This window comes from Anabrus simplex, chromosome X (genome assembly GCF_040414725.1).
Source record: "Anabrus simplex isolate iqAnaSimp1 chromosome X, ASM4041472v1, whole genome shotgun sequence".
In the NCBI taxonomy this organism is placed as follows: domain Eukaryota; kingdom Metazoa; phylum Arthropoda; class Insecta; order Orthoptera; family Tettigoniidae; genus Anabrus; species Anabrus simplex.
The window spans coordinates 558,063-570,588 of NC_090279.1; the positions used below are offsets into that span (position 1 = coordinate 558,063).

Here is a 12,526-nt window from a genome sequence, read left to right on the forward strand (position 1 = left end):
GCGATCACTGCGGAAAGGTGTTATGTAGCCGAAGCAGCTTGTCGAAGCACCTCAGGATCCACCGGCTCCAAGTGTGCGGATTTTCTGATAAATGCTTTACAAAGAGGAAAATGCTGACTGGTGACACGCGATTGCATAAAAGTGGGATTATAATCGAATGCTCAGTATCTCATAAAAATTTCAGGAAAAGGCCGGACGTTATGCCGTCTCACACGGGCGAGAACCGATACTGCTGCAACGTCTGTGGAAACTCCTTCAGCTGGAAAAAACTAGCAAGTCACGTGTGTATTCACACAGGCAACAAGCCTTACTTTTGCACTGTATGCTGCAAATCATTTGTCAAGAAAAGCAGTTTATCTTATCACAAGCTGACTCACACAGGAGAGAAGCAAAACAGGTGCAATGTCTGTGGCAAATCATTCATACGGAGAGGTACACTAACCGAACATATGCGGACCCATACAGGCGTGAAGCCTTACACGTGCAATGTTTGTGGCAAATCATCCACTACGAAAGGCAGTCTGACTTATCATATGCGGACCCATACAGGCGAGAAGCCATACAGGTGCAATATCTGTGGCATATCATTCATACAGAGAGGTGATCTGTCCAATCATATGCGGACCCATACGGGCGAGAAACCTTACAGCTGTAATGTCTGTGGCAAATCATTCATACAGAGAGGTAAAATAACCGAACATTTGCGGACGCATACAGGCGAGAATCCTCACATTTGCAATGTCTGTAGCAAATCATTCATTAACAAAGGCAAATTAACCCGTCATATGCGGACCCATACAGGCGAGAAGCCTTACAGCTGTAGTGACTGTGGCAAATCATTCACACAGAAAGGTAAACTAACCGAACATATGCCGACCCATACAGGCGAGAAGCCTAACATCTGCAATGTCTGTGGCAAATCATTCACACAGAGATCTAAACTAACCGAACATATGCGGACCCATACAGGCGAGAAGCCTTACAGCTGCAACGTCTGTAGCAAATCATTCATTAATAAAGGCATTCTAACCCGTCATATGCGGACCCATACAGGCGAGAAGCCTTACAGCTGTAGTGACTGTGGCAAATCATTCACACAGAAAGGTAAACTAACCGAACATATGCGGACCCATACAGGCGTGAAGCCTTACATATGCAATGTCTGTGGCAAATCATTCACACGGAGAGGTAATGTAACCGAACATATGCGGACCCATACAGGCGAGAAGCCTTACACGTGCAATGTTTGTGGCAAATCATCCACAACGAAAGGCAGTCTGACTTATCATATGTGGACCCATACAGGCGAGAAGCCATACAGGTGCAATATCTGTGGCATATCATTCATACGGAGAGGTGATCTGTCCAATCATATGCGGACCCATACAGGCGAGAAGCCTTACAGCTGCAATGTCTGTAGCAAATCATTCATTAAGAAAGGCATTCTAACACGTCATATGCGGACCCATACACGCGAGAAGCCTTACAGCTCTAGTGTCTGTGGCAAATCATTCATACAGAGAGGTAAACTAGCCGAACATATGCCAATCCATACAGGCGAGAAGCCTTACAAATGCAATGTCTGTGGCAAATCATTCACACAGAGAGGTAAACTAACCGAACATATGCGGACCCATACAGGCGAGAAGCCAAACAGCCGCAATGTCTGTGGCAAATCATTCACAAAGAAAGGCAGTCTGCCCTAACTGTTCATATGCGGACACACACAGAAGTGAAGCCATACTGTTACAAAGTTTATTCCACTGAAGCACAACTTGTAGGATTCCAGCAAGATATAGCAGATATCCTATATTCAGGAGGTCAATTTGACTGTATCGCGACTGACCTGTCTAAGGCATTTGATAGGGTTGATCATGGGAGACTACTGGCAAAAATGAGTGCAATTGGACTAGATAAAAGAGTGACTGAATGGGTGGCTCTGTTTTTAGAATATAGAACTCAGAGAATTATAGTAGGTGAAGCTTTATCTGGCCCAGTAAAAATTAAGAGGGGAATTCCTCAAGGCAGTATTATTGGACCTTTAAGTTTTCTTATATATATCAATGATATGTGTAAAGAAGTGGAATCAGAGATAAGGCTTTTCGCAGATGATGTTATTCTGTACAGAGTAATAAATAAGTTACAAGATTGTGAGCAACTGCAAAATGATCTCGATAATGTTGTCGGGTTGTTGCATTTTCAGATTAAAGCTCGCAAATGATCTGTTTTCATTCAGTAATGGCTACTATAACTCACCCATATCCAATCCCTCCTTCAACTATAACGCCCCTTCCTCCCCATCAATAACCGAACCACCGCCGTCTCAATCTATATATGTAGGATTAAGACGGCAGTGAACCGTACTGCCGAACCTTACCCCCACCACTACCACGTGCAAGGGTTTGACAGCGGCATAGGTCCTACCCTTGCGAGGGCCCGGCTCAGACTGAATACTTTTGCCCTCCACTCGCGTGGGCGCGCTGTTGTACACCACGTCACTCACCCTAAGCCCACGTGACGAATACGGCAACTCCTATTGGTAGAAACATCTCCCGATTGCTTTTGGTCGATTTGAGTTTGACAACTCTAACCACGTGGGACGACCACGTTTTTGACGTTTGTGACATTTTGCTTTACTTTGATTTGTATGCGTATATCTGTTATATTCGTTTGCGTGTTTGAAGAAAAAGTACAAGATATTTGAGGTAAGCATCATTACTGTTCTTGTTTTACTAATCTCCTGAGGCCAGAACATGAAAACATACCACACCAAGGCAAATTAATTTCGGATAATTTGAAACATAAGTGCGGCCAGTATCCAGTATTCGGGAGATAGGTTCGAACCCCACTATCGGCAGCCCGGAAAATGGTTTTCTGTGGTTTCCCATTTTCACAGAAGGCAAATGCTGGCTGGTGCTGTACCTTAATTAAGGCCACGGCTGCTTCCTTCCCATTCCTAGGCCTTTCCTGTCCCATCATCGTCATAAGACCTATCTGTGTCGGTGCAACGTAAAGCAACTAGCCTTATCATAGTTGTCCCCCTGTGGGTAGGGGCAGTAGAATAACAGCCACAACATCCTCTGCCTGCTGTAAGAGACGACTAAAAGGGGTCCCATGTGGGCTCTGTACTTGGGAGCTTGGGTAGGCGACCGCGGAGCCCTTAATTGAATTTTGGCACTGCTTCCGCTTACTTGTGCCAGGCTCCCCACTTTCATCTATCCTATCTGATCTACCTCGATCACGACCTGTTCTTTTTTGTCCCCGATTGTATTATGTATGGAGGCCTAGGGAGTCTTATTTTCCTCAAAGCGCATGGTCCTTCTTAGCTGATACCATCATTTTTCCTAGTGTCAGCCCCCTTCCTTTTCTTCTCTCCGATTACTAATATATATAGGGGGTGGTTGCCTAGTTGTACTTTCTCTTAAAACAATGAACTAGATTTTAGGCCGTTTTAATCAACAGGCATCATCAACTTAAGCAAGGAGATTTATGGTGAGGGCAAGATATTTGTTGGCCATGACATCTACTAGGAACTGTCCCATCATTCGCCTTACTGCAGGCGAAAGGAAAAACCAATCTCAGGACAGCCAGTGGTAGGGGAACAGCCCGTTTCTGTGTCCCAAATGCAGAGGTGTAGAAACACGGTGGAAACATAGCCACCCCTCCTCTGCTTGGTTGGCCAGTTGGAGTGCATGCTGTCAGACCACAGATCAGCCTACTCTGCAACCACCAACATAGATTTCTGCTTTCGATATACAGTAGGTACAAATGGCACTGTCTGAAGTGAGTTTCATCTGTCCTCAACTGGCATTTCGTCTAGGTCAGTGCAAAGTCCCTTGCACACCGTAATGTTGTGGAAGTAGCAGCATATTGTTCATAATACTGTACTAAATTAGCAAGCAATTCCTTGGACATAGCTCTTAATAGGTGGAGCTATGTTGTGGCTTGGCATGGGATCGTTTTGTGCTGGATCAGCTGCCATATTATTGTATGTAGATCCTGATGCTACATATTTCTGTAAATTTATTAGAACTCCTCTCCTGCGGATGGACTGAAAGGACGCATTATTTGTACCTCCTGCATGTTGTAAGAGTGAGCAATCACAGAATCTGTAAGCTCTCTCTTGTCTTTTAAACCCTCAAATATATTCATGATTCCATCCTTTTCCATGTAGCAGAAAATTTTTGATATATCCTATTGTCACATAAAATAGAACATTTTTTATTGTAAATAGTGTAGATCAATGAATACAAGGGATGCATACAATTTTGTAGCTTGACATTGTTTATCATCTAAGTGCAGATGACTGACTGAATGATATGTTGTGTTTGGTGCAGTATGTAGGAACAGAGTATGTGCTATCATATCTTGGTTTCTTCAAACACTACTCTGCCAGAGATTTGGCATCCTCTAGTAGATGCAAAAGAAGTACAAATCTCAATATTTTTCAGTGTGTGACCCAAGGTGCCTCTTTTGACAGACTGAAAGATGTATCATATAGTAAGTTCCTTGGGAAAATACAAATGGTGTTGCTGAAAACTTTTGCAATGTCAGTGCAACGTTAAACTGCAATAAGAGAGAAAAGTATTATGTTGTACCTTGTCAGTTCCAGTCTTTCTTTCATAAATGAATGATCTTGTATTTGTGTTGTATTGAATAGTTTTCTGGCTGATGAATATTAATTGATGATTAACACTGCTGAATATAATTTCTACACAATTTTATACCTGTAACACTGTGGATAGGAGGTAGAATATAGCTCCATAAATCAAAAGATCATGTTTCATTTCAATTTACCTTTGAATCCTACAAACTCCCTCCTTAGCATATGAGTTTCCTTTCATCATTTTGGTTCCTGTATATGGTTTTCTTTCTTACATTGTATTTATATTTTATTTCCTGCATAAGTGGCATATCTTGATACTATTGACTGTTACAGTTGGCTTAAGTAGTGTTAAAGAGGACTGATGTACGAGGGGATGTTAGTGTCTATTTCTGTCATAGGTCTTAATCTGAGATAAGGATTGCCAATCCCACTCACCTTCAGGTCACTTCCTTCCTCCCTTTGTGAGTTAGCTTCCTTTTTCCTCAGCAGAAACAAACAAAAGCAGCACAGGCAAGGCCAGTCACTCCGATCCTTCAAGGCTTTGTGACTGAGTAAAAATAAAATATAGCTCCATAATTGAAATTATTATAATAAGCAGCACAAGCTGGTAAGCTTCTTTTCTCCAGCAAAAAAATATTATTAATAATAATAAAGCACAGCCCCACCTCCAGGTGTATTGTTGTTCAGAATGCAGTATTTCAGAAAAAGGTAAAAGAAAGAAGGAAAGAAAGAAAAGCAAATGAAAGAAAAATAGAAGAGAAAGAAAAAAATATTTAATATAATATTTAAGAGTGGAGGGGGGACGAGAACCTGGGGACCCTCCGCACGCTAAACGATTTAAATCACCCGCCCGGTAATTTTAGTTCCGCCCTGTTTACACTAGAGGCGCTGGTGTGCAATTTCTAGCGATCCTTGCGCAGCCGTTGCATTCAGAAGTGAAAAATAACGTTGAGAGTCATCCCTTACTCATTCTCTTCGACCACGTGTAAAGCCAACTAGAACAGGACTGTATTGATAGTTGATAGTTACAAATATAACGGGACATTGCACCCAGTGCTGTTTTCAAGAAGTGTCGTGTACTCTGGAGTTCTCACTGGTAATTCATCCTTTCCTAAATTCAGCCCGTTCTACTGACTGATACAAATCAAATCCGTTATTTAAGTGTTTGTTTTAAGTGATTACACAGAATTAAAATATCAGGTTTTGTCTCTAGGTGTGAGGTATGTGTTACATAAGACGCGTATTAGCCATTTGTACAGCCTATTCCGTAATTTATTGTGCTACAGATTTTCTTCATTGAGAAATTGTGATTTCCATCATTTACACTGTGTCCACAATCTCTATTGTCGGTAAGGTTCAAGTTCTATAATTTAATTTTGCGAAAATATTTTTAATTTTCTTAAATTTTATTTCTACTTAAGCATTAAAACTGTATACACATATAACTGGCATTCTTTTTGAAAACTCCTGGCCTTTGTGTCACAAGTGCCGGCAAATCTGTTCCTCGTGTGTTGTAGCAATATAACGTAACTTACCTTACCTATCAAAATTTTTTGGAGTGAAGAATTTTTCTGAAGGGCTACGCAGGTGAAGAATTGCGGATATTAGTTTCAGAAAGAAATTACAATATGTAGTGCATAATTTTAATTATTGTGTTGCTGTGTTATTTACCTATGTTTGCAATTTAATAGTGACGCTGTGAATGTTGAGTTGTTCTTTACATTGTAGGCTGCGACATATGGTAGTAGGGTTCGAAATTTTGAGAAGTTTCCGTTTAGGATATCATATGTAGAATTCTTGTTATGGTTATCAGTGTTGTTATGGAGATTCTTCTGCATAGTATCAGTCATAGAAAACTTGAGGTCCAATAGGTATGATCACAATATTAACAGTCATGTAAAATTTTGAGTCTTTTTGGTATGTTCATAATATTGACGGTCATGTAAAATTTCAAGCATAATGCTTAGTCTGTTGACAGATAACCTAAGTAGCAATGACTGCAATAAGGTAATATATTTCTCTGGGCTATGTTTCAGTGTAAAATCATTGGAAGTAATCAAGAACCCCAGTACCTTCTAACTACTTCAGTTGCAGTGTGAAATGGACCTGCAAGTAAAAATCAAAGAGGAACCAGCCTGGCTTGAAAGAACAACAAGTGCATCACATGTGAATCTCATGGCAAATAACTTTATAGAGATCAGAATTTAACCCTTAGTAGCTGAATAAGTTTGGCAGGGGCATAATTTACTATGTGCTTCCCAAATATTAACCCCAGCAGTCGCCATTTTCTACATGGTCATCTAGGAAAAGTATGTCTCTCTTTTGTTTCTTTGTCTGGGAGTATGTGATAATGTGCTACGCAAGGCAGCCAACTCTTAGGAAGTACAAACAACAGTATTTATATACATCTATAGGTCCAACTAGTGACAGAAAATTTGTTCATGGGGCAAGGAAAGGGATTCTGGTGGCACATGCCCCCAGATTATGGTCGCCAAGTGGACAATTGGCCTCTAGCATTTACTAGGGAGATGGCAGTGCATGCTATGTTTGATAGTGGCAAAAAGCTGAATTAAAGTTGTGGACTTGATAGTGAAGGAACCTTGGTTATGTCCAGCTACCAATGAAGTTGTGACAGGCAGCGTTTCAAGATCAAGGCATCAGGACATTTCATGAGTTAAGTACCCATCAAATGACTGTTTATTGTTTATTGATTACCTCTGGCATTTATTGACATGGATTTCTGTAGGTTGTATGGTTATGTTTTTATTCTCCATAGTTTGGTAATGGTATCGTTGTGGGATTGACATCATCTCCTATCATACATTATCCAATTTTAGTGCTAGTAGCTGCTAAACTGAAGGACAATTGTGGGTGATGGATTTAATTCGGTTGTGGCCAGTAGGTCTTTGAATCTCATAGTGAACATATTTTTCCTCCAAAAGAAATTCCAGGTAAGATTTGCATCATTTAAACTTCTTTACAATGTTACTAATGTTGGGTGATCTCATAGTAAAACTCTGCCTAGGCGGAGAAGCTGTGAAATAATTTTGGAGAAGATGCGACTTATTATCATCATCTTTCCTTGCTCTGTCTGTTGCTACTGTAAACACAGTAAATTGTAATCTTCTGAATATGTGGCTTACAGTTCAGTCTCTCTTCATCTGATAGCTTACATGGTGATGTGATAACATTCTACTTTCATGTTGGCGAGTGTAATTTGGGTCCATTCTAGAGGTATTTTATGAAGCTGAATATCCCAGCACACGTCTGTAGTTATACTGGCATAAAAGTGAATTCCTGCACATCATTCTTGCACGTCAGAGTCTTTGAAAACCTTGAGAGTTGGAAGAGGGATATTCAATGAATAATTGTGACTCGACAGCAAAAATCTACTCCCAACACTGTGAACTGCTAATTTATAGATGTGATATTATCCAGGAGTTGCTCAAAGGTGAAATTATGCAGCTTATGCACACTGTTCTCTGAATAAATGTGTGCTGGTTGAGTTCTAAATTACAGACACTACAGAAGAGAACGGTGTCTGAACATATCTGAGATGGGAGTGCACTGCTATTCAAGATCTATACTCTTGACACTTCTTGTTATGTTCTATTCTTGGGTATATAGAAAAAAAACAATAGCTGTCATCAACAACAACGGAATTCAAGAACTACAATGTGATCCTACAAATAAATTTCAAAACAAAATAAAACAAGCTATCCAGCAAACAGACTTCATTCTCACAGAACAAGAAAAAGAAAGCCTCACCATCAAAACATCCCAAACTCCCCACAGTAAGAGCCATCCCCAAAATACACAAAAGCTCATGTCCCATTAGACCAATAGTAAATTATGATGTGCCAAGTTACAATTTAAGCTAACAACTGAAAAAATCCTAAAAGAGAAAGTCTCACATTAAGAAGACAGATAAATTAAAAGCAGCCTAGAACTAATCAACCCCTTCCCGCCCGAAAGCGCCCGACTGTTCACTTTGCCTTACGGTCCTTATTGCCCGAAAACACCCAGCTGCATTATCTGCATACGTGTGCAATCTATGCAATAGTTTTGTATTTTTTGGTGGTGAATTGTTTATTAGGCATTGATGAACATGCAGTACAATATACTAGCCGTAGGAAATAAAAGAAGAGTGAGAATTTGTCTTGAAGTTGTCTAGGCAACGGTCTTGAACTTCCGCGAGTGCTGGTCAGCTGTTTAGTTCGTAAATATGACGGGATTGAATACTGCGGGTATTGAGACTGAGCTGAATAACGGCATAAGAAATGACACAGAATTGTTGAGCAGGGGTTGAGGTAAATTTTTAGTGAGTAAATAACATATCAACAAAGATAATTTTACTGATAACTGTGGTATAAGTGAAAACTGATATCTAGAATTCGGACCTGATGATGATGCGGCTGCAATTCAGATAACACAAATATTTTGTTTCATTATTCAACGATTATACGGATGATGTTGAACCTATCAATAATTTCAAAAGAGAGTAATGAGAAATAGGTTATATTTTTACATATGTTAGGCGGAGACAATCTATTCATTGACATTACTGATTGCGTATATATTAATGCAGCAATCAAACAGGTGCATTTCAGTAAAATAGAAACAGAATGGGAAGACACTTGCTAGAGGAAATGAAAGTTGATATACAAGGTCACCATTACACTTCCAGAATCTCATCTTTATTTTCTTAGGGGGATTTAGACAACGTGTGAATGTGACAAATACAGCCTACCTCAGTGCTGAGTATCTCCAGCATGGGTGGGGGTTTAAACCGACAAACTTATGACTCAATGAATAGAGAAATGGACATGATGGTATGTTAAATGTTGTAAATGATGGCATATTTTCTAATATTATTGAAAATGTGAATACATTGTGATCAATATTTTTTATAATATTTAACCTTTTCTGAAACGGTGTGCTCTGTTTGAATGTTTCCTAATTAATAGGTTGAAACCTGGGGATAAGCGGAGAAAAAATGTGGGTGGTAAAGGGTTAAAGATACCCTTTGACATCACTAACATGTACACCAACGTAACAGTAGATGAATCCATTAAAATTATCGAAAATCTTCATAAAGAAAATACTTCACTGCAGGAAACCAAAGAAATAATTAGCCTTATTAGAACAATGCTACACCAAAATAGCTTTGCATTCACTGACAAGATGTATTGCCACAAAGAAGGGTTAGCCGTGGGCTCACCATTATAAGGTATAATAGCAAACATTCTTTTGAATAACTTTGAAAACATCTTCTGAACGTATCAGCATTCAAAAGGAATATTATACTGGAGCAGGTATGTAGGTGACATCATGTGCATATGATAATGACTTCACTAATGCACACCTGTTATTAAACACACTAAATTATTTACAAAATTCCACCAGCTTCACAATGGAGCAAGAATCTGATAAGAAAATAACACCACAATCAGCAGGAATAATGGCAACCTGTCTTACAAAGTGTACAGCAAGCCCAATCAGGTGTTGCATGCTATTGACAAGTCTAACCATGCATACACACTAAAAATAGCAGGATTGAATACAATGATACACAGAGTTGTTTCCATACCAATGAGCACAATGGATTTCAATGAAGAGGCACGAATTGTTAAACAAATCATGAAAGAAGACAACCACCCTCCAGGCACAGTAGATAAAATATTAAACAAACAAAAGAAAAGTCCCTGGAAAACCACCACACTTGGTTCTCAACTACATTGAATATAACACATAAAAAGTAGGTTATATCTTTTGGAAACAGGGTTTTAATTAACCTTTAGGATGAACAACACACTGCAGAGACACATCAACAAGTGCACCTAAACAAAAAAGACCCTTTCTCAAAGTCACGAGTCTATGAACTCAAGTGCCAAGAACTTAACTGCAATGCCACCTATATAGGTCAGACAAAACAAAATTTCCACACAAGATTCAAAGAACACAAAAACGATCAGATATAATCAGCATTCAGCCTTTGGGGAGCACATGTACGACAGTTCACACTATTTCACAGACATCAACACAGATCTAAAAATTTTACACATTGAAAATAAAATCAAATCTTCGAATATGAGGGAAGCAATCGAGAACTAAATCGCAAAAAGTGCTAACGTAACCAACTTAAATGACCATACACACTTAAAAAATTCCCCGCACATCGCTCTACTCGATCTGGACCATACTTACTCATTAAATTGGCATTTATCACAATAATATCCTATAGATATTCTCTATTTCAATTCCATACATTATTCATCTAAAATCATTCAGTTGCATACATCCATCTTACATAAAAGTGCATTATAACATGAAGTAGGTTAATAACCTTCTCTCCCCTCTCCAGTGTGGAAAGAGTATTCCACAGTGCTCCACTCGTTCCATCCTACTTCCCCCTCTCCTCTCCATGGTACAGTGTACTAGATTTTAACATCCAGTAGGAGGGACCCACAATGTTCGGCACTCCCCTCTCATGCTTCCCTTCCCCTCTCCGTAAGGTTTGTGCTATACTCAAAACTTTCCATTTACCTCTCCATGACCACAGTCCCGAAATAGTATTTGGTGACAACAAAGTTGGCATTCGCAGTCTAGATAAGTTCAGGAGTTTTCTTGATATATTAATACTTGTAAATTTCTTATTTGTCAGTACTGGCTCATATTATCACTGAACTCTCTATCATTGACAGGTTTATGCAACGTAAACAATGCTGTACATATATGCATATTTTGTGTGATTTCATAGAATCTGAGGATGTTCTTGCAGAATGAAACATGTCATTCTTTGTATAATAGAGTGTTTATTTTTTACGGGTATATTTATAGTGTTATAATTTATGTTAAAATTGTATGTTTGACAAACGAGAAAGTTTTTTTGTTACATTTAACTAAGTCTACAGTGGAAAGTATGGCTTCATCTTTAACAAACTCTCCATTTTGTGCGTTATTTTATCTTCCTTTCATTAGTTCAGCTACTGTTCGATTTCTTCTGTATTAAAAGGGATAAGTGAGTATATTCTGGAATTTTATACTTTAATACGCTTTTATTAGTAAACTAACTTGTAATAGAATGTAAGCTTTTGATCACAGTCCCTCCTGCACCCCTGTAGTGTCAAAATGTTTCATGAATCCAAGTGAAAGATTTAAAGGTCTCGTAGTATACGAGGGCCATCCGATAAATAGGTTTCCCTATTTTACAAAAAAATACAAGCAGGCTATTTACACTTGTGCTGGCCCTGCAGTGTCGGGGTAGCATGCCTGCCTCTTACCCAGAGGCCCTGGGTTCAATTCCTGTTCAGGTCAGGGACTTTTACCTGCATCTGTGAGCTGGTTGGAGGTCTACTCAGCCTATGTGATTAAAATTGAGGAGCTATCTGACAGTGAGATGGTGGCCCTGTTCTAGGAAGTCTAGAATAACGACGGAGAGGATTGTTCGTGCTCACCACATGACACCTCGTAATCTGTAGGCCTTTGGGCTGAGCAGTGGTCACTTGGTAAGCCATGGCCCTACGGGGGCTGTTGCCCCATGGTGCTTGGTTTTATTTACCTTTGAGAAATATTTAATTTTCATTCTACAACTCGTACACTACTTTTCCACAGAGTCACTATTTCAGTCCAAACATTTTGTTATCTTGGCAGCAGTTTCTTGATACCTTCATCATACCGGGTCGGGTCCCATCTCTGTAGACAGCGGTGCACTTCCTCTTCCACCTCTTCATCAGTTGCAAACCGCTTACCTCCAAGGTGCAACTTGAGTTGTGGATAGAGATGGAAATCACTCGGGGCAAGTTCCGCAGAATAAGGTGGATGGGGAAAAAGGTCCCTTTTGAAGTTCTGCAGCAAATCCTGCGTCCTTTGAGCTGAATGGGCAATATTTTCTGAGACAAGACCAGAACGTTTTCGTTG

General features: G+C 39.6%; 1 protein-coding gene across 1 annotated transcript in view; it reads left to right on the plus strand.

Annotated features, from left to right (window-relative positions):
• Window positions 1-533: 533 nt before the first annotated feature.
• Window positions 534-12,526, plus strand: part of LOC137503147 (zinc finger protein ZFP2-like) — a 57,229-nt gene continuing 45,236 nt past the window's right edge. The window contains exons 1-2 of the mRNA XM_068230621.1: window positions 534-684; window positions 769-1,412. Coding sequence (XP_068086722.1) covers window positions 534-684; window positions 769-1,412 — 795 coding nt within the window. The remainder of the gene's footprint in view (window positions 685-768; window positions 1,413-12,526) is intronic.